Source organism: Aptenodytes patagonicus, chromosome 5 (assembly GCF_965638725.1).
Source record: "Aptenodytes patagonicus chromosome 5, bAptPat1.pri.cur, whole genome shotgun sequence".
Taxonomy (NCBI): domain Eukaryota; kingdom Metazoa; phylum Chordata; class Aves; order Sphenisciformes; family Spheniscidae; genus Aptenodytes; species Aptenodytes patagonicus.
This window is the reverse complement of record NC_134953.1, coordinates 52,460,445-52,483,497: the sequence shown is the minus strand read 5'-3', so window position 1 is coordinate 52,483,497 and position 23,053 is coordinate 52,460,445. Positions and strand designations below refer to the sequence as shown.

The window sequence follows — 23,053 nt, the reverse complement described above, 5'->3', positions numbered from 1 at the left end:
CCAACGCTGCAGAAGTGCAACTTTCTGCTTGATTTACCCCATCCCGTTGAGCATTGGCATCCCACCCCAGCGAGCGGGTGCTTGCCGCGCACTCCTTGGGCTTTCTCGGAAATGAGCAACCCCTGGCGGAGTCCCCAACACCTCCAGTGCTTTGTTACGGCTCTTGCCAAGTGTTAAATGTTGCTGTTGTCATCATGGTGATGGCTACATCTCATTTTGGTTTTAATTAAAGAAAACCTGTGGAAGTTTAGAGCCCATGCTCCAGTCTCACAGGGAGCACAGAGTAGCCAGATGCCCACAGTCAAGATGACATTTTTTAGTTCTTCAGAAAGAAGACTCTTTTTTCACAAGGAGGTTTCTCAGAAAGCTGCTCAGCGAGCAGGACGCCCCATCTCGCACTGGGCTAATGCCATTGTAACGCTGCCATCCAAAGCCGATTCACAGAGTCCATCAGTAGGGCAAGGCTTGAGTGTAAATCAAAAGTAAATCAAATCTAGCTTGCCTGGTGCCTGTTGTTAATGTCTATCACGGTAGAGGCTACAAGAAAGCAGCGCTTCTGCTGCGCCCATTCCCCCAAGGAGAAATATTTCCAAAAAAATACTCTTCCCAAATTCAGGCTCTCAAAACCAGCTCTGGGTTAGGAAAAGTGCAAACATCAACTACCCGGACATCATTCCAGGTAGAAACAGGCACAGACTGCCACATTTGCCTCAGCCACAGCTGGAACCCAGTGGATCACCTATGCAGATCCCTGGGCTTTGATGGATTCAGCAGGCCCCGTCTGCCCAGCTCCAGGCAGGATGCAGGATGTGTCCCGTCCAGCCTGCTGCAGGCAGTTTCATCCCTGCCCACAGCCCCAGGTCTCTCTGCTCCACCCAGCTCCTTCCCTTCACCTCCTCCTTAGCTTCAGTCCTTGCCCAGATATCCCCTGGGAAACGGATTAGCCCTCCCCTTAGCTTGCCTGAACGGCTACCCTGCCCTTCCTAACCTGGGAGTCTAAAAAGATAAAGCCCAGTCCACGGCCTGGATGCGCAAAGGGACTTTGAAGGAGGGAAGAATGCAAGGGAGAGGCCAGGAAGAGGAGAGAAGGAGACACAAAGGCCAGGCAGAGTTTCCCTGGGACTTCTCTGACCTTTTCCTGAGGACACATGCTCTGCAATGCTGCTGAAGTTATTTAAGATGCTAAATAAATGGCCATTATGAGTAGGTCTTTATGCCCGAGGCCAGAATATGCTCTACAGAAAAAACTTTGCCATAACTCTACGCCCAGCTCAGCAGTAAAGCTGGATGCCCTTTGAGCATTCACTACCTGAGCGTACTGGTCTGCGGCTTCTCTGATGAAGCACACGATGAGACCAAAGAAATAGGTCCTTCTCAGTTTGCATGCAACCAAATCATCAACAACCAACTCTAAAGAGTTAAATGTTATTTTGCATTACAAGGAAGTGCAGTTTCTTTCCCTTAAGTTTCCAAGTCCACTGAGATTGAGTACTTCAGTGGGACGTTTTCTTTTGATTTGAAGCTGGCCAAATGTGAGTAATTGTAAACTGGCTGGGGATAAGCCTCGCTCCTGGGGGAACTGCTGACACGTGCTGTCTGGAATCTCCATCTACAGCCTCTGCTGCAGGGAAAGGCGAGTGTCAGCCACCCACGCTGTGCTGTCAGGGGCTCGCGTCCCTCCACACCTGGGAGACTGGATCTGGGAAGCCTGGAAAGAGTGAAGCTTTAGTCTTTGAAGGTGAGATCTTTGTATCTCTTCAATTCCCGCAGTAATCACTAAGCTTTTCTCAGCTTTGTGACGTGAGAGGCAACAGCAACAACATGAATGATCAGGAAACCAAAATAGGATTTTGGTCCTAACCCATCCATTGAAAAGCAGCCTGGGACACATAATGCCACCAGCTGGTGCAGCACCCGTAGCCTTCTCCACCTAACCACAGAACGTATACCATTGCAGGGTGGAAATAGCGCAGACAAGGTTAAACACCTTCTTCAAAAAGTCATCCCGTGAGTTGATGATAAAGAACATGTCGAGGTTTCCCAGTACACCAATACCTTCGTCTTTCTACTTAGGAGATTTTAGGAATAGCTACCAGAAAACCATGAAGTTCAGAGTCCTATTTCCAACAATATTTTTTATCAAATACTTCAGAAGAAGGTAAAGGTTTCTGTGAAAGGTTTAACACCATAAAATGCCCCAAGAAAGAAGTTTGTGCCTTACAGCCTAATGCATGGAAGTTGGCTGGTAGCTAGGAGGACAGCAGCAGCTCCTGGTTGGGGTGCTGTAGGTAAGGCCACACAACTAAAGTATCAGCTACCTTTTATTTGTTGTTGGTTCCTCTGTTGGTACCATGCTGTATCCCAGAGGGAACACAGTAAGAGCTTCCCCCGGTGCAGAGCAGATTTCTGAACAACATGGAAAAAAAGCAGTCTGTGAATGTCAGCCTGTTCCCATTCCCTCTTTCCTGAGAGGTGAAGCACGGCCAGAACCTTAAGAGCCCGCTGGGTACAAACGCCGTCGGTTCTGTAGTAGTCCTGAAAATACACAGTTCCTGATGAACTCTGCTGAGGTTTTTTTTGCCTCAGAACCTGACAGTGGTGAGTTCCACAGATGAAAGATATGGCCAGTCTGAGCTCCCCTCCTCATCCCCTACTCTTGGGACAGTTGTGTTGATGGGACTGTTAGGAGCCTCCATCTCTCCCTTTTCCCAGGGTGCTGGGAAGCACCTTGCCCATCACTGTACTCTTTCCAGCTCCAGCAATTCCTAGTTTAGCACATGCAGTTCCAAGGTCTAGCAGGAATGATTATTTATCTCCCTCTCCTAAGAATTGCTGTACTTGGGTGTTTTTTTCCCCTTTTTGCTAATACCATTGCCGTTTCTTCTGTTGTAGTCTACCAAAAGACAAAGTCTAAGTGAGAAGAAAGCTGTAAGTCTACAGCTCTCTGGGCTTTCACTCCCTTATAATTTGAGCAAACTCAGTGTCTGGCTTTTACCAGCACATGCAGGTGGTTCAGCAGCTCCCTGGATATACCAGAGGTCAGCAGGGACCTAAATCAGTTGGAACAGGAGGAATTGCCCAAATTCAGCAAAGCTGTGTCAGACCTGGCTTGAAACCGAGCTCAGCCTGTGTGTTGTCAGGCCCCTTCTAGACACACATGACACTGATCTCCTCCACTCGCCTGCCGCCATCCCCTGAGCAGCACCACTGCAGCTCCCTCTCAGCATGAACTTCCTACTACAAAGAAATGTTTTCTTTGTGCCGCTTAAACAACGGGCTGGAGTCCCGATGCTGTGTTGTACCTCCAGTTCATATCTGTACAGTTCCCTCTGATTTATCTGCAATGGTTTGTGAGACATCCCTTCTTTGTTTTCATATGAGGAAAAAAGTCAATAAAACCCATCAAATTTCCCTTTTTTAGACTTACTCTTCATAAACTTCTCTAGCACCCAAAAAAAGCATCTCTTCTAAACATTAAATCCCAGATTTTATCTTTTCCATAGGGACAGACACTTCTGGAATCCCAGAGGTAGCTACTTACAGCTATTTGAGCTCAGATGCTCCAATGAGGTCGGCTCGAAAGGAATTCAGAGGTTTAGCTTGAAAAAAAATGGTCAGAGCAGCTGTGATTTATTTAGAATTGTGCAGATTCATCAGTGGAGAGACTGCCACAATCTCCTCCTTTGACTTTCCACTCTGCACACAGTCAGGTGTTGCTCCTGGTGCGTTAGACATCTTTTGGGACTCTTTTGTTGTTAAAGAAGCTGGCTACTCTTCTTCCTGCTAATGCTAAGCCAGAGCCATTTATACAGAGCAACCCTGGTGCTTAATGAATTCAGCAGCAGTGGTGGAATCCCAGCAGAACGTCCCTCCCTCCGCCACCTCAGAGGGTGGGAGTCTCCACAGAGCCCAGGCAATTGCTTCCATGGGGTGTTAATGGCTCCATTTGAGAAAGAGTGGGTAGACTCTTCAATAGAAAACCAGCACACATTCATTTTGTAGTCAGAATTTTTATTTTCTTTATATCCAGGCTTATCATTGACATCTGAAAATAAAATCTTTCATTTACAAATAGGCTAGTGCAAATTAAAGGTAATTTTGGGGAAAAAAAAGACAGATTGCATGTAAGAAAAAAGAAATGCATGTGTTAGGACAATCTTCCTGGAACAGCTGGTGGAGGTTGCCTAGGAAAAAGACAGAAAAAAACCCCAAAATTCACAGGGAGTGGGAGAGAAGAGATTTAAAACAAACGGTCAAGATACAATAAAATGACTTATATACAAAGTTATCTTAATAAAATGTGTTAAGAGCAAAAGGCACAGAACATGCCCATTAAGGAAAAGAGCAAGATTAGAATCAGCTGGCTATCAGCACAGCCTCGTCTTTCATCCTCACCGCTTCTCATCTGACCTGCTGGTGCCAGAGGACAACCACATCACAAGTGCAGAGGTCGCTGGTCACACGCTTTCTAATGTTCCTGCAGCAAATAACATCCTCCAGACGAGCTTTTTTCCCCAGCCAACCTTAAAATTTGCACCTCTATCTGCTTCAAACACTGTGCTTGGAGTAGACCTTTTTTTAATTGAGATTCTGATGAAATCAGGAATGATCAAACAAGATGGCCTACAGGCTGGATTGGGGTATCTGGAGGGGACATTGCTGGGAAAGGTTAAAAACACGGGTGATGGCAGTGCAGTGAATCTACTGCCAACCCTAGCAGGAGAGACCCTTGGCAGTTGATGGCCCAGTGCAGCGGTTAGAAAAGAGCAGATGCTCCTCCTGTTACCCAGCACAGAGCGCCAACGTGTCACCAACCAACACGTCATGCCGGGAACCAAACTCATACAAGGGTACGTAACGTACTCCAGCCAGATGGAACACGTGTGACACTGCTGTTCACTGAGGGGGAGTGCACAGACTGCCTCAGGCGTAGCCATTGAACACTATTAAAAAAAAATAAAAATCTCCAAACGTTACAGCAAGCAAGTGAATACAACGGGGACGTTGCTGCTTTGCTCATCCCACCTTTTGCTCCCTCCTTTCCCAAAACCTAAGGACCAACGTAGCGACTGTTGCGCTCAGTGAGAAACGTCCTCTCCCGTAGGCAGCTGTTGTGCCATACAGACCATCTCCTCCAAGCACTGATTCCAGTTACTTGGCTCATACAGATCTGAAGGAGCACTGAGTAATCAAGACATCTGCACATTCGTACACAACCACTTCAGGGGGAAATCCCTTCCAGACATAACGCATACACTGGCACAGTTTTACTCCAGCTCCTGCTCTGGAGGACACAGTCTGGCCTTCTGCTCAGCTCTTAATCTCTCCCAAAACATGCTTTCCCCGACAATGAAATGAATATCAGGTATGGCTTGAAAAACATTCATCCATCTCCCAGCAAAACATCTCTGCAGCTCTCCAAGCCCCTTGCAGGGCAGCAGGCTGAATGCTTCCCATGGGTTACTTCTCCCCTTTTAATGACATCTCCAGTGATGTCAACGCAACACGCATCTCCGATAAATCCTCACTGCAGCCCCAACAGAGGCGGAGTGCGGCATGCTGAGATGATGGTGTGAGAGACAGAAGACCACTCATGCGCATCCAGAAAGTAATAATAAAAGCCCATCAAGAGTTACAGTTTATTTCAGGTTCAGAAATGCAGCGTAACATTTTTACAGCAGGTGTATGTGATGCTCAGTAATGACCATGGTTTCGGGAATCGACTTGCTGTGCTCAAAGGTCAACACCAGAAACCATTTACAGACTATGAAACCAAAGGCAGATGTTTTGGCTCATATGAAGTAGGGCATTAACATACAGAGCAAAATTCAGAAAGAAATTAAGCGTTTGCTTCTTACAAAAAGAAGTCATTGTTTACACCATCCTGGAAAAGTAGAGAGACAGGCAGTAAAGCAAACGGTGGGCAAGACGGGACAAATCATATATCAAGCAAGAGTGGAGGACTGTCTGGACGGGAGGAGCCATCGGTATCAGCTCGCCTGCAGACAAAGCAAGAGGAAAGACAGGCAGAGTAACATTCATTTGCACAAGGGAGCTGTTCTGCTGGAGCCCAGGGAGGGGGTTCAATGCCACAGCGAGAGGAACTGTGCCATAAGCACACCAAGAGGTTGGATGCCTCCCCGGTGTCACAGGTGCAAAACAGGTCTGCTTTGAATTCAGGAGGTTTGGACTATTTTAAGACAGAAAGACAGAACTAGCCAGTAATCTCAATATGCTGTATACACATTGTTTAGCGTAGCTGTCTGTGATAGTATATTTTCTATATTATGCTTTAACATGAAATGCCATAACCTATAATGTTATCTCCTTTAATAGAATAAATAATCTACTTTTATGAGGCTTACTTAGAAAGTGCAACAAGATCAGCAATAAAATAAACACACATTAACTATGTACATAAGCCAACATACAATCTTTTTAATCCTAACACAAGATCCCTTGAGATTAAAGGCCGAGAGCTATTTACAGCACACACAAGCTCTTCAGCTGTTGGTCAGCCACAACGAGGTGAGGAGGAACATGTTCTCTAGGCAGAGACCCAGGCTTAGCCTAAATGCAATACTAGATGAGCGCCCTCCTGAAACTTAGCTACATACATCACCCAGCTAATTACGCACCTCACATAAGATCAGAAACCCTGCTGTTGCTTAACGGGCGTCTCCACTACTCCCTAGCAATCTTCTGAGCTTTGCCAGAGGGAATCGAAGAAAGGGAGAGCAACCTGCGCTTCTCAGCTACAGGAGCTCAGGCTTAGCTCACCCTGTGTAAGGGTGTCCGCAGAGGGGACAGTGGCCAGTCGGAGGTAGCCAGTCCCTCTAGCAGATCCACGGGGTGCTCGTCCTGCTGTCCTTCAGGCATGGAGCGAGTTGCTGCCAAGGCTGCTCCTCTGAGAACAAGGGACAGGAGAGACACGATTTGCCAGCATCAGGAGCGAGCAGGACAAACCAACCTGTTCCAGGCACTGTACACAGCAGGAGGAAATGGGCTGAGGTTGGGAGCACAGTACTTACCCAATTGGATGTGGCAATTTCTTGGGAAGCACTTAGCATTTTTCCTAGAAACAACAATTCTATGTAGTTTATTCTGAAAAGCGTATATGCAAGAAGTTAGAGGTAAAATCATCAAACTCTGGATCTGTGCTCAGGGTTAATTATTAACCTGCACACCTAAAGTGTTGCATTTCAGGCGCAAGGCCAGATTTAGATGCGATCTGAATGAAGATGCAGAGGAAGGGAGTGCTGTGGAGCTCTGTCCCACGACCTCAACATTGAGCGCAGCACCAGATGGTGCTGACAGTGGGGCCACAGGCACCCCACTGCCTCTTCCTCCTCATCTTTTGGGTAAATCCACCCTTGAGAGCTTCATTTACAATTCAGGGTTACTGCTGAGAAATACAATTTCTTGGAGGGTAGAGTTAACGACAGTGCTGAACTGTGCTACCTACTTCCTTATGCTTGACAGAAACCACCATTAAAGTAAATTAAGGAGTCTCATGTACAGAGGATTTAAAAACATGTTTTTAGGCCAGGATCTATGTCATCTAATTGAGGCGCCTAATTTACTGGCATTACCACCCTCATCTCCCATGCAGTCGCACCGGTCTGAATCACCTTCTGGAGGTGCTGAACAAAGGGGACCTTGGACAACTAAGTCAAGTGCTTAGGGTATGGTGGGATAAACCCAGACCATGGCCTTGGAATATCACTGAATGAATATCAAAATTTGGGGTTAAAGAGACTTTCTGTGGCTGAAGTTGAAAAGGCGCAGAGCTTGGCTTTCTCTCAGCAGGCAGCTGCCAGTCAGTAACAAAGAGTTCTGATAAACTATATACAGGTTTGCTGGCTAAGCAACAGTATGGACTACTATAGCTATTTATAAAAATACATCTAATAGATGGATTGAATGTCACAGCAGAGCGCGCTACACAGTGGAAAACTCTGTAGAACACAAGAAAAATCATCAAAATATGTGGGGTTTTTTTGGTAGCAAAAATCAATATGACTGTAGTTGGGTTTGCAACCTTTTTTCCTTGAAAGCTGATTCTGTGCACTTGGTGTTGGAGATCTGGGCCTGTTCTCCAAACAAACACCGGTCACTTAAGCAATCTTCTGAGATCACCAAGATGCCGGTGCTCTGACCAACTCCATCTTCACTGTGCTTCAGATGTTGACCTCTAGACTCCCCAGGTGTGTGTCACAAGTATGAGGTTGACAGGAAATTAAAGTTAAGCTAACATACAAATCATGATGCTTTCCCAAGCTCGCCTCTCTTATGCAAGCAAAAACATGATTTGCTTCAGTGGTGAGCACAACTGTTAGTTAATCAGCAGTCTGGGAATACTTAATAGCCAAAATCCCCCTTGGTTGTGGCTTTTTGTTTGGATTCTTCCTAACCATGGGGCTACAGCATACTGGAGACCTACATGCAGTCTCAATAAATAAATTTATCAGGCTGATTATACTGGGGGCCTTTGAAACCACCAATTGCTTTGCCTAGGCTTCTGTAACCATAATTGTAATAACAGCAATTAATAGTTTCTGAAGACACAAGGCCAAATTCATCTCCAGTTTAATTCTGTCAACTCAGTAAGTTTTAAGCTACAAGGGTGACACTGACCCTAAATGTTTAAAGTGAAGTAATGCAGTTAAGACAACAGGTTTTTATAACGCATTAATATATAATGTGTAAAACAACAGGCAGAGAGGACCTCTGCAAGTGAACATCTGCTAAAATAATCCATTGCCAGGATGCACAGCTGAGCACTTCTCAGTACCTAGTTGGATAAAGTGACCCTAATCCAAAGTGTGTGGGACTTCAAGTGATGCAAAGAGAAAATCTTTATATAGGGGACATAGTGGAACTTTACCAAGTGGCGCGAGCAAATATCTCAAATCCAAACCGGACCCTTGGAAAGCTCAGATGCAAATCTAGGCCATAGCTCTGTGAATTGGCTCACACAGTGGGCAGAAGAGCAGTAGCCCATTTACAGCTGTGCAAATATCTATATCTGTATCTATAGCTCCTTCTGTTTCACAAAATGACCAAAACCAATGCTCAGTTCTCTGGATCCTGCCGTGCAGTACATTTATACGTATTACATGCACTCACATACCCCCAAGGCTTCCCAGGAGTTCAGTGGGTGTACTAAAGTGAGCAAGCACTAGCAGAGGACAAAGCGAGCTGCCACACACCGCTCTGTCACGTACTGGCTCTTCAAACCACTCTTTCACATCCTTGCTGCAGGGTGAGATGGCTCCACACTGAGCCTTGTAAGCTGGGGCACTGCAGCCTGGTCCTTACCAACCACCCAACCAACTCTGCACGTCAGTCACCAATGTGGAAAGAAAGTAAAACACGCATTGTCCCACACACACCCTTCTTGTTTAACAACATTCCTTAAAAACTAGACTTCAGATAAGGGGAAATTGTAGAAGCAGCCATCCAGCAAGCTTCTTCCAAGAGAGACATGGAAGTGTGGGGCCTTCAGAAGAGCTTGATAAGAAACCACATTGTCTATCTCTGCCCAGTTTAGCCATTCAAAAAAAAAATAGGCATAACTGTGTAATTCCAAACGATAGAAAACCTGAAAGGTACAAATAAAAGAAAGATTCCTTTCAGATAAGAGGAAAAAAAAGAAGCAGATCAAATCAACACATGCACAAACACGCACAAAGTCAAGCCCTCCTTTGGCTGTACAGGACTGTGAGCACAGTTGCCTGGGTGAACACGTGTGTCAGTAAGTTAGCTAACATCAGCTATTGCAAAAAGGAAAAGTCAAGGCAGCACAGACCTTCCCAAAACATTTAAGACCTCATAAACAATGCGTAATAGACAGAGTATATCAGTAAAATTGGTTACTTGCCTATAGATGTCCATACATGCGACTATACATTGGTTATTGCAACAGTTATCAAGCAATTTGCTTCCACATATTTGGTTAACAATGAATGACATGCCAGAAACTTCTTTTAGTCTAACAGGGATGAATCTAACGGACGAATTACAGTGGGTCGAGTAGGTGAAGGGGGTGGTCTTCGACTGGAGAGAAAGAGAGAAGAAACAATAAGCACAAACACTGAGAACGGACCTGGCACCTCTTGCTGTACTACGCAGACACGCACATGCACCTGAACACAACAATCTTATTTCCATGTACACTGAGGCATGACAGCCCTAAGCATCCACAATAAGAAAGAAAGTGATGGGTTTGCCACGTGCATACCATGCCTTAGCCCTCTCATGCATCAGACAGCTCTTCTCTCTGGTCCACACCCTAGGTATTCTCCAAACACAGTTACCTTCTTGCGCCATGGAAACCATCAGGGAAGGATCATTATTCCTGTTTTCTCAGGGGTCAGTCCCAGCCTGGACAGCCACAGAGTGGACTTACAGGCACGTTTCAGAGTGGCCAGCTGGATTCGGGAAGACAGCCTGCAGCAACTTCAGCTGCTGTTTGCAGAAGCAGAAAAACCTGCAGCTTCTTGCGCAGTTGGGCCAACTGGAGCCACGCCAACATACTTGAACTTGAGGCACAAATGTCAATCTTTACATCAATGGCCAGTTATGAAAATGCTAGCCATGGCTATGGCTTCTAGATTCATTAATTTAACACTAATGTGCTCCTCTATCAACTTCAATAACTGCTAAGGGAGTCCCAGATTTCTTGGGAGGGCTTAAGGGTCTCTATTCCCCTATTTCAAATGGCTGATTCAGCACAGGCTCCTGTGTACCGCAAACCCCTGCATTTCAATTTGGGCTGCATCGTCATCTGGTAAGAGACCACAGTGCAAGAGTTAGACAGCAGCAGTACAATCGCTGAGCACGTTCCACCTGCAGTCCAGGCTGAGCAGGGGTAGGTAGTGAGCTGTAGACAGATTCTCTCTGGTAGCTACCTAATTGCCTTTTATATTTTTGCCTGTATTTAGGGTACATGGTTCGTATCAGTGCTAATAATATCAGTGATAACTCTATCAGCTTAGTTACAAAGAGTATTTTGTTAATACTCCCACTTGGCCTAAAACACCCCACTGCTGAGCAAAGCCTGTGCAGAATCTGAGATGACAATACCTGTGTGGCCTCCAGTGCCTGCACTAGCTCAGACAGTTCTGCGCAGCACTGCTGTGTGCTGTTTAAATATACCTAAAAGACTGTTCCTCACAGCCAGCCTGCCTGCTTAGCTAGCTCTTCAGCACCCTCCAGCAGGGTTTTGTTGCTGCAATTATTCAATCTCTGCAATTATTCAATCTCTTACATACTGTTTTTGCTCCCCATTTTCTTTAACAGGAAGTACCAGCTCTCTCTTTATTCCTTAACCCAGCCCAGATCACCACGAGAGCATATAGCTGCTCTGAGAGGCATGAACCTGGGATCTGAACAAGGTGGGGAGCCAAGGGCTCTTCAGTTCCCATCCAGCTTCAGCAGACTTCATTAATGGCCAAGACAAATTGTGCAGCCCCCTCTAACGCTGTCCTCCACCTGTGAAAGTAGGAACCGTTCCTGTCTCTGAAGAAGATTACAAAGGAAACATGTCTCATTCTGTTAAAGCTAAATAGAAGATGAAAAGAATGTAACAATGTGTTAATTTTCTTGGAACTGGAACATAATGTATGAGACAAATTTATACTTGACAAAAAAAGTCTTGCTTGGCTCAAAGTGCATCTTGTACGACAATATTCTCTTTTGGTGAAGAAATTAGAATTTTAATCCCTAACATGCAACGAATACAAAATATGCCAACTGAAGCGTTCAAGTAAATCAACAAGCTAAAAAAATAGGCAAAATATAATTTCTTCATGGTGTATTTTTCTTACAGAAAAAATGTTACTGTGTTAACTATTGTTTCTTGTGTTGCTCCAGTGTAGGTCTTCTGGACCCATTTCCAAAATTTGTAGTTTCATAAAGAACCACTTCTAAGGCTCTGCATTTCTGCTGGGTTGCATTAAATTATTCCTTTGTTGAAATGCCTCACATTGCATTGTTTAGCGCTTACTGAAAACATCATATCATGTGTATACAATTTACAAACAAGGGAAAATGCATACAGCTGTCTTCATATCAAATTTAAAAGATACAAACCCAAGCATGCATTTTAATACCAGGTGGAATGCAGCACACTGGATTCAAATAATGTAATTTAGTCAAATTGCTATTCAGCCCAGCAGGATCAGAAACTGCAGACAGTGGGAGGATTTCCTGGATATAATCAGTCAAACCAAACCTGAACCACAATCAGGTCTGAGCCCCATTTCCTCCTTGAACCAGAGCTGTTATTGCACCCTGACCATTACTTTGAATTTTCATTCAAGCCCAATCCAGACCTGAAGAGAAGAATACCCCACAGCAGGCTCTCATTTCCACTCCAGAGTACCACTTCAAGGAGAAGCTGATACTCCCAAGGGGACCTTCTCCGACGAGGAGCCGCTGCCACTGCAAGGGCCTGGGGCACAGTGCCATGCTGCAGCCTCTCCCCTCGCCCCACACGCAGTGGGCAGAGCTGCGCCAGCCTTGTTCTCCCTGCGGCACTGCCTGACAGGCAGGTCTGCTCAGCAAGGGGACCTCTCAGCCCAAGCTCTCCCCCACCAATTCCCGCTATGAATACCTCCCGGCGGAGACACACCCTTGTGTGTGTCTTCCCAATGAGTATGGGCAGGGACGTACGTGAGGAACAGGCAGACCTCTCCTTAGCTCCAGCCCCCCTCCTCTGCCCCTGTGATGGTGCTGCCTTGCTCCCATGCAGTTGCACGGGGCTTCCTTCCAGCTCCTTAACCCCGCACACCATGACTAGGGGATTGGGACCTGCACCCTGGAAATCAGAGGTGCTTTCCAGAGGAGTGGCAGATGTTTGGGAAAAGGCAGCACTTGGGAAAAGACCTGCAAAAGCACCATTCACCTCTAGTCCCACTGCTGACAGTCTCCTGGGCAGTCTCTGGTTCCCCATGCTGGTAACGCAGGAAGAGGGGCCGTGCTCCCGAGTCCACAGGCAGAGAGCACAGCACAGAGGTTCAGCTCGGGGAAGAGACCTCGGCTTCGTTAGCCACCGGCACACAGTAACAATTGGCATGAGCTGAAGCTCAAGTCAAAGTGAGGGAAAGGACAAGCCCTGAAATTGCCTGTCACTAGATTTCCCTGTCAGGGTGACGAGTCATTACGTGAAAATCTTTACACTGGGAGTAGGATTCAGACTTTTTTTTCCCCCTAAAAAGAATCTCATCCCCAAAGTCAGGAGGAGAGGCCAACCCGCAGGTCTCTTGCCTCTCCCCCTCCTTTACGCCCGGAGCAGTGCCTGGAAGTGCAAGTGCTCCCCGGAATGGAGGGGTGCAGGGGCCTGGGCACCCAAACCACCACCTTGAGATAACAGAGCCGGCAACCAGCACCGCGCTGCTCTTCGCAAATGTAGTCCTACCTTCCTCTCTGTTCTGGGCACCTCTGAAAAACACAGGTCTGAGGGAAGCCTAGCGTGATTTCAGCACGATTGCTTTCTGAGCAAAGGTTACATAAACGAGCACTGCCAGACCCTCCGAACGTGTAGTAACGCGGAGCAAACAGGCAGTAACCTGGAGAGGAGAGCAGCAGGGGGAGCTCCAGCCTGCCTGTGGACAGGAACAGGGGAAAACCGGAGAAAAACAACCTCCCCCAGATCCCTGCTCCGCACTAGCGGCCATGTCAGTGAGTAAATATGTGACTAAGCCCAATTAAATGTTTAGTCTGCGGCCAACAGATGATAGCGGTATAGATGGCGTGGACCGCATTTTCTCTGTGCTATCGGACTGACTCTGACAGCCCGGGGGTGCGTTCGCGGTGCTGAGCTGTTCCCAGGCCCCGAAAGGCAGCTCCCAATTCATAGAAAGCTCCTTCTTATAAAAATGTCACTTCTGCAGTAATTCCAATTTGGTTATTGTCTTCAACATGTCAGCTGGGTTTTCAAGTTTTGGGGCCGAGTCCCACTGCCTGGCCCCTTTAATGGGCTGCTCAGTCTGTTGTGGGGTTTTTTGTTGTTGGTTTTTGGTTTTGGTTTGTTTTTTTTTTTTTTTTTAAAAAAAAGGGAAACAGTGTTTGTAAAAGTTAGTGCTAAAGGGGCAGGGGATCATAGGTCCCCAGGGTTGAGTAAACGAGTCTGCAGAAAGAATCAGTTCGTCTAACTAGCACACATTAAGCAGACATAAAGAATTTACCAATGAAAATTGTGGACTAAGTATGTATTTAATAACTCCCTGATGTTGCTGCAGAGACTCCTCCTTTGAAGAGCTCAGTGGGGTTTTGAACAGAGGATAACTCTTACCCCCATGCAAAAACTTTTTAAAAAAGGAAAAGTTTTACATTTATTTTTAACCAAAGCAGCACACCCCATTTTTCCAGTTTTAAAAGAACTCCTAAAAGCTTTAGCTAGGCAAATGCAGAGCAAAAGAAACTAAATAAAGCAAGTCTAGACTTAAAATTCGATCAGAAACATATGGGAGCTCTTCAAGCATTTGCCTTTTGAGAAGTGCTATCGCTCCCCACACAGAGTCCACAAAATATGCTTTCAGTAAAGCATGGCTGTAATTACCACGAGAGGCCCCACTTGAAGAAGATGACTTCTCTTCTCAGAGCACAGCTAACATACTGCTAAATAAAAGGCTTTCATTTCCACTTACATTTTACATTCTTGTTTGCTTGTGACCACCAGAGAACGCTTGCGGAAGGCGTGCACGTAACTATATTTTACAATATATCCTATAGATCTGAAATTGTAAACAAAAGTCCATTATTCTATCCCATTTCCATTATCTTGGTTTCCCTATAATGCAGCCCTCACGGAGTACCCTGATACGTGACATCGTCTTTGCAGAATTTAAGGAGAAAATATTTAAACAAAATTTCTAAGCGGCTTTAAGTCTGACTGCAGGCAAATTTTATTTTAGGTGACAATACAAATCTGGATGTGAGGCATACAATAAGAGGATAAAAGAGTGACTTACTTCAGGTGAGGAATAAATTCAGTTTCTCATTTGGGTGATTATTTAGAAAGACTAAGTAGCTTGTTCTTGGGATAACTGTAATGCCTTGACTGATTTTATTTTTATACGTTTTTCTCTGTTTCAGTAAGATCCTGAGAGACCCACACAGCTTAGCTCTACTTTTCCTGGTTCTTATATCAACCTATCTGACTTTCATATGGTACCTCTCAACCTCCATCAGCCTCTGGATTTGGAAGGAAATCCAAACCAGAAGTGAAACTACTGTAGCCATCATGGTTGAAGAATAGAGGCAAGACATGGTTTCTAGGCCTGATTAGTTAGTCTACAGTCTATGCATACTTAAAACTCTTTCTGGCCTACAGCTGATGCAGCATGGCTACTGCGGAGTCTCCCAAACATCAGCTCAGGAGAAAGGATCTTGAGTGGAAATGGGAAAACCAAGAGGAGGAACGACACTTGATGCTAGTAGCACAGGTCATAAGAAAGTAGGAAAAGCAGAAAAAGGATGATGACAGTAAGAGGAGTAAAGCAGGTATCACAGACAAGAATCAGGAGGAGATGATGATTATGGGAGAAAGGAGAAACAGCACTCAGTGGTGATGAAAGGAAAAAGTATTTGGGGAATATCTGTCTGAGATGGTCCCTTACTCCAACGTAATGGTCCAAGAGTGAAAATTTCTCAGATTTGTTTCTGTACTGAAAAATGTCATTTTGTCAGACATGAAATGTCTCTAGTTAGCGTGCCCACAGAATTGCTATTGGAGGGCAAGTCAGGAATGGAGGCACTGAGGCACACAGCACAGTGTTTGAGGATGCATGCCAGTTCCCAAGTAGCTCTCCAGCTGAAGACATATATAAGGCTCCACAAATGCATAGAGGGCGTGCTGCGACTGCACTGCCAGATACTTCCACAGCTATACATATAGCTGAACCTCACTATTTCAAATGATCCAGCTGCACAATATTCTGTCAATGGAAGAAGTTTTGTGTTAAGTGTAAGCAAGTTAAAGTTGTTAGATTATGCTGTTTTATCTGATGCCTATTTCTTTTAAGTGAAAGAAACAAGAGTAAGAGTGAATGGGAAGAATGTGTCCTTCCACTAGCCACCACTACACTGCAGCAGTATCAGTCTCCATTAATTCAAATACTAATACTGTTCCAAAGCATTAGGGTTACTGAGGTTCCACTGTGCATGATTTAACTTAATACAGATACTCCTTTCAAAGGCAAAGAGGTCCAAAATATGATGCTCCACCAGATTAATTTATTATTTGCAACTCAAGCTACGTTTTCTATATGACCATCATAAATTAACATCTATCACACACACATACAAGTATGTTTGTATGTTTATGTGGGTGTTGCATTTTTGAATTAGTCATTTCAGGGAATTAATGTGTCATATGGAAAACTCAGCTTGAATAAACAAAAAAAAAAATTAATTCAATGGGGCGACTGAGACAGACTATTATTCTTAACAAACTGTGTGTTCCTGTTTGCCCTTCAGCAGGGAACATGTCAAGTAAGCAAGCATGCAACACATTAGTGGAGGACTGCCCCAACCCTTCAGAAACCATAGGTCAGGATGGTCAAGATTATCAAAACTGCCCGTGGAAGAAGAGAGAATTAGGAGCGTTGAGTGATACATTCAGAATGCTGCTCTACCTTCCTCTGTCCACAGCAGAAGATGACAACAGAAGGGCCACAAAATCAGCAGGAGGAACATCTCATCTTTGCGTAGTAGCTCAAGTCTTGTGTACTGGTCTGTGTTTAGCTGTACGGTTCAGCATCAATGCAAATCATGTACCCTGTCTTTGAAGACCACATCTACTTCTGCCCACTCTGTTCTTCCTTCCTACTCACCTTCAACCTTCCTCTGCATTTTTGTCTCTCTCCTCTTCACTTACCTTGGTGCAAAAGAGGGAGCAAACATCCTGGTTGCCACCTCCAGCTGGAGTTGCACCTCTTCTCATCCATGATGACAACTAACATGATTATCAGTGTCACTGTTGTTAACGTAGCCATTGAGTGGCCTCATTCACTAATGATCCAATACAGCTTGCAGGGGACAGGAGAGTTTCAAGGAGAGCCTTTCAAGATTCCCGCAGGTTCAGGAGGTTCAAATCATCACTGCTTTCTCTCTATTTACTGTCACACATTTTCTCTTCTAGCATAAGGAAGGCTAGAAATGCACTGCTATTCTGCCCACCCTTTCAGACAAGGCAAGAAATTTCCTGCTTAACACCCTTGCTCTAATCCTGCAGAGCCTTCACAGCAACTGTTATTAACTACTCTGTTATGAGATTAAATAATTACTGGGGACAAAACACATCTTCAAGTTCCTGTATTTCTGGCAAACAACATTCGCTATTGTTTGACTCTACTCTCCTTTTTCAAGTTGAGAGATGCTAAAAATAAAACCCACTTCCTTCTACTAACAGTATCTTGCGAGAGAAAAGGCTAAGGAAGAAGGAAAAAAAAAAAGCTTTTGCTGAAAATTCCTAACAGAATAAATTACTTATTCATTCAGTTCACCAGCTGACACTCCCAAAGCAGGTTTCAACTGTGTTTGAGGACTGCACTCACATCATCATCGTTATCCCAGAATCACTTCCTTCAACTCTTTTCAGGTTCCTTCTTTTTCTGTCTTCTCTCTTGCATCATTTCTACTTACCCTTCCCCATCACATGGGACTGGTCTACACTAAAGATAACGAAGAGCCGTTTCCCAGCCTGATCCACTTTGCTGAACTTTGAAAGTAACTTGCAACAGTCCCAATCAAATGGATCTCTCCTAGTTCACCTCATTTTAAAAACAATTTTTGCTGAATAAGGCAGGAGCAAGTAGCTCAGGAACAATACTAAAGATGATCAAAACTACTTGAGATACAATAAGTAAGAACAAACCTAAACTCCATGTAGAACAAGTGACTCTTCAAATACATCTGTTCAACTCTCACAGCGTATTGCCCATCAGAAAATTCCTAGACCACTGAAGATGTGGAGAGCCTGCCTCTGGCTGATGAAAGGAGGTGCTGATGGGAGTTAGAGTCAGTGGCAGCAGATATAGTACCTAGGCTGCAGTGTCTGATGTCCCACGAACTTTGTTTTACTTGATCTTCAGGACAGTCACCTGGAGGAGAGGTATATGAAAGGAAGGCGGTGAACAAAATCCTATTGCTAGTCTAGAAGAAAGCCATCCTCTTAGGGGCAGCAATCAGTGAAGCTCCTGGAGGAGAAGTGGAAACCTTCCTGTATCTCTCACGGCATTACAGTTCAGGCAGCTGAAGAATCAGTTCCGTGCAAATGCCGTTCCATATCTCTTGTAAGATTGGTATTGCAGAATTATGATGAAACCACAAAAGTTGTTGTATTGTGATTTTTTACATGTTTTTAAAACCTGCTGTGACCTGCTTTCTGGCCAATCCCTCCAATATTTATCCTCCTTCAGAATGCTACTTCTTTCATTGCTTCTATTAGGACTGAAGCTGCAAGATGACCCCAGGTAAGATGACCCCAGGTAGGATGACCAGTATTCCTCACTGTTTTTGCACATGGCAGTATGGCTATCCTAAGTAGTGTAGCTAGTGTTTCTAATGGTTGTCACAGCCACTGACACCAGGTTGCTGTTAAGAAAGATTGCCAAATATTGCATTTTATGGTTTGAAAACTGGATGAAAAACTTTAAAAGAAGACAGAAATGCAAGGAGCAGGAGACACATTTACAAAGGTGCCAGGGAAGGGATAATTTGGAAAGAAACCAAGACAAGACGGTGAGAAGGAAAGGAGGGAATATGTGGGGAAGGGAGACAAATGTACTGGGCAGGAAACCAAGAGAAGGAAGAAGGTGAAAGAGGAAGCAAACAGAATGGTCAAGAAAGGGACAACGAGGGAAGGGCAGAAAAAAAAAAAGAGAGGAAAAAATAGTGATGAAGGAGCCAGCAGAGGGGGAAAAGCAGAGCTCCTTTGTAAGAGATAAGGGAAAATAAAGGGAGTCTCCTGCTCAAAGCAACCAGCAGCAAAAGGGGCATATTACTGGGTGTGCACTACAACAAGAAATGTAAATTAGACTGGTAACAAATTACACAGGGGTGTCTTCCCCGAGAACAGAAATCACAGAAAGAATAACTGATATTCTCATAAGTCTTGTGATTTTGGGGTCCTTGGACAGGCAGAATTGGAAACATACTGACTATGGAAGAGCAGTATCCCCTCCTGTGATGGGCTCTGGCTAGGCATCACCCGTGTAGCTGTATATTCTTTTGATCACAGACATGAAATGCAGAATTAAATTAGTTATTCTTTGGTTTTCTTTTTCCCCTTAAATTCAGCAGGATTTTGAAATCTCTCCAGATTACACTCTCGTCTCTGCTTGCATGAAACACTCCTAATTGCTGATTATACTTTTTGAATATAACCTTCACTGAAGATCCATTCAAAGAGGACAAATGGATGCTACTGTTGGATGGAGCTGTGCTCTTCTACTTGGGAGTTCAGATTGAGATCATCCAACTCAGCATGCAAATGCTTTAAGGTGGGCACTTATTCATCCTGCCAGATGCGTTTGATGCAATGGCTATTTGATTATTATTTATATTCCATTAAAAAATATAGTAGTAAGCTTTTAAGGCTGCAAGGTCAAACTTTAAGAAGAGAGGAGATTGCCAGGCTAAGGCAGGATAACTCTTCTGGCCTTATATGCCTATGCACTATGACAGATTTTAATCAGAGGACCACATGCAATTTTTGCAAGGGATCCCCTTATCATTCAATGCACAGGGTTAGACATTACATTAAATCTTTCCAAAGAACTCTAATCCATAAAAATCCATCACAGAAAACTTACTTCAGGGTTGATATTTGGCAGTCAAACAGCTGAGCACAGAACCTGTGGACCAGGAAATGTCAGGCAGTGATGCTTTCTGCAGTTCTTCTGGCTTTGCCTGGAATTTTCTAACTGTAATTACTGTCAAGTATAAGTACTTTTTTGTGCTGGGTTGGCAGAAATACGTAATGATGGCTTACAACATAGATTAGTTACAAACACAACAGGTCATGTAATTAGCCTCAGTGGCATAATAAAACGTCGCTGCATAGCAGCCATCACCTCTTCCATGCTGGCTGGCTGTCGGTTGAAGTCAATTGTTAGGGGGACAGCAGAAAGAGGTGGTAGGGAGAGTATGGGACTGTTCATGAACAGCATAATGTGAATTCTCTCCCCACTGCTTGTCTTACATGTAAAGACCATCCTCAACCCCCAAGGACTGAGCGCCGGCATGGTTGAGGGTGAGACGTGTGCTCAAGAGCATTTATGTTCCTGCCTGCTTGAGTGGACGGTCCAGCCCTTCAAGACCCCTGTTTAACGAGGTCCCAGGGTTCCACATCACGCAGGGTCACATATGTTTTAATGGCAAAGTGAGTAACGATCTCCAGTGCTTTGTTGGGAAAGCCTTCATGAATCCGCAGTAGCACTGCAGAGCAGGACACAGAGAGAAAAGGGGAGCACCCTCCCACCCCCACTAACACCATGGGCTCTGCTGCCAGGAGAAAAACATTTTCAATTCAATTGTTTTCCTTGTGGCAAAGCTGAGATTCCCGTTCAGGACATTTAAAAGCCATAAATCAAAGCATCCACAGTAGAACTAAAATTGGTCAAGATCAGGCTTTTCAAACAGGCAGGCAACCACACATCATGGTAAGCTGAAGTGGCTCTAGTGCCTGCTTAAAGCCATCTTACCAAAGCAAGCACACAGCTGCATTTTCTTTCAAAATACTACTGCAGTCTTTTAAGAGAGAGGGGGAATAATCTAAATTCTGGCAGTGGGGAATATTTCACAAATCATATATGCTCTGGCATCAAGCCCTTTAAAGCCAGGGGCCTTTACTCACAGACTTTGCTGGGAGAGATCCACCCACCTCAAGTGGGATTAATTAAAAGAGGCATGTATCATGCAAATAGTTTCTGCTTCCTTACAGAAATATTCAGAGCATATAACCCAAACCAGCTTTAGAATCAGAGCGAAGCAAGGAAGAAAATTATTTCCTGCTCCCCTAACCCTTTTCCTTTCCCTGTACAGTAAGCAAGGAACAGTGAGAAAATGCCGAGAGCTCACAATTTCTGTACAATTCCTTTGATTAAATGCTAATAAAGTTGAGGAAAAAAGGGATTTTGTTTTTTTAAAGGCAAGGCTTGTATCTCACTATAAGGTGGCCAATTCTCTAAACCAATGTGTGCTCAGCCACTCATTGGAAAAGGACGGTCCAAGTCTTACCCCTGAAAACAATCTTTTTATCTTAAGGCAGAACAGGAGAAAACAGAAAGCTTATATTTCTTCAGCATGTCAGGATTTTCAGCTCCACATGACAGTGACGGGGGCTGCCACAAAAAGCTCCTTTGGAAAGCTAGATGAACTTTAAAAATACAGCTTTCTTCTTAGGAAGCTAAACTATTTCTCTAGATATGAGAGATCCTGACACTTCAAGGAATCATTGCAGAAAATGGTGGTAGAGCAATCAGAGCACAGAGCCCCAGTTCAAAAATAAGTCACAGAGAAAGCTCAAGTTTCCACAAGAACTCTTCCTCAAAACTATTTTTTTTTCCCTTTTAATATCTCAGACCCATTTTCTGAGTCAATTTCCTATGATCCTGCAAAGGCTGTTATTAAAACCAGACCAAGCGTAGCAGAAATTCCAGGGCTCAAAAGAAACTTTTAATAGGCGCAGGAGCCGGCCACACTGTCCCCCTCAGGTGATTTCCCCTGCAGCCCCTTCCCTGGGATTTCCTCTCTCGGAGTTTAGTCAGCAGGAGAAACCTGAAGTTTCAGCAAAAAGGCAAACTCTTCCTTCGTTCTTAAGCAGCTGAGATTTTTTTATGTCTGAGGCTTCCACAGCTTTAAAAAAGAGAACTAGGATCCAGTACGGAAGATGTGTATTGCAGATATTTTTTCCACAAAAATGTCAGGCAGTTGTACATTCAATTATATATCCAGCTACAGCATTTTAAAAACACTGACCTCCTTTATCAGCCACTGCTTTGCATGCCACCAGTGGCAGTCACAAATTGAGTTGTTCGCGGGCTGCTTACCCAAGTGTCTTTTGTGTGCTAGAAAATTCCTTTCTGCTCTCCATCCCACCTATCACTTTAGCATCACAAAGATTATCATCAGACATGCTCTGGGCAAGCCACCTCAGGAAAGCAATGTTCATGCAAAAACACAGCCAGGCAGGACAAAGGAGACATGCTCATTTACAAGGCAAGGTGAGAGACGCTAGGGAGCTATGGTTCTCTCCAGTAGTACAACTGACAAAACACTGGACCTTATTTCTGTATCTAGTATGTGATTTATCCTCTGATGGCACAGGGGAAACAGTGGGGCCAGTGCCCTTCAGCTCAGTTCCAAGCTCTCCCAATGAGAGGACCCTGCTTGGATTTCCTCCCTTTCAGCACGAAGTTTTGTACCCAGAAAGGCAATTCTGGTTTCTCTCCAGCGGTCCTACTGCAAGCTACGGGATATCCACTAAGATGAAAGAGTGCATTTCACAGTTGGGCACTGATACAACAACGCCCTTTTCATAGCAAATATCTAAAAATACTTCATTCCTTTGATATACCTAATTTATTTATTCTTTGTATTATAAAGGGTAATTATATTAGAAACACTGAGCCTCAAATTTAGTTACTGACAACTACAACAGATCTCACCTATTTAAAAGAAAGTTTTTCTCCAAAGGTTCTCTTCTCAATTACCATTTCTAAAATTGAAAATATGCACATTTTCCTTTTGTTTCGATTTAACTGGCATTTTTTTTGCAAACTGTGACTAATTTTAATGTAACAGTTAATTTATTAAAAAATGGAGAAATCCCTTTGTTCCAACATTGCCTAATCTGCCCACGCCTCATAATTTAGGAAGTTACCGAAGCCCTCTGAATCAGAGGCTTTCTCATATATATATATATATATATGTATATATGAGTGATTACATGTATTATGTCATTGTGAAAATAAATATTAAGGACATTTTATTCATATAACTTATATAAAAAAGCAGTTAATGCCACATAAAATTATAAAAT

The 23,053-nt window shown here is 44.2% G+C and overlaps 1 protein-coding gene across 6 annotated transcripts in view; it reads right to left on the bottom strand.

The window, feature by feature from the left end:
• Positions 1-5,625: 5,625 nt before the first annotated feature.
• Positions 5,626-23,053, bottom strand: part of DNM3 (dynamin 3) — a 181,285-nt gene continuing 163,857 nt past the window's right edge. For 5 of the 6 annotated variants that reach the window (XM_076339776.1, XM_076339778.1, XM_076339779.1 and 2 more), the window contains one exon: positions 5,626-10,059. In XM_076339776.1, the coding sequence (XP_076195891.1) occupies positions 9,990-10,059 (70 nt within the window). In that variant the 3' untranslated portion in view covers positions 5,626-9,989. The remainder of the gene's footprint in view (positions 10,060-23,053) is intronic. The other variant, XM_076339777.1, reaches the window with a different exon arrangement.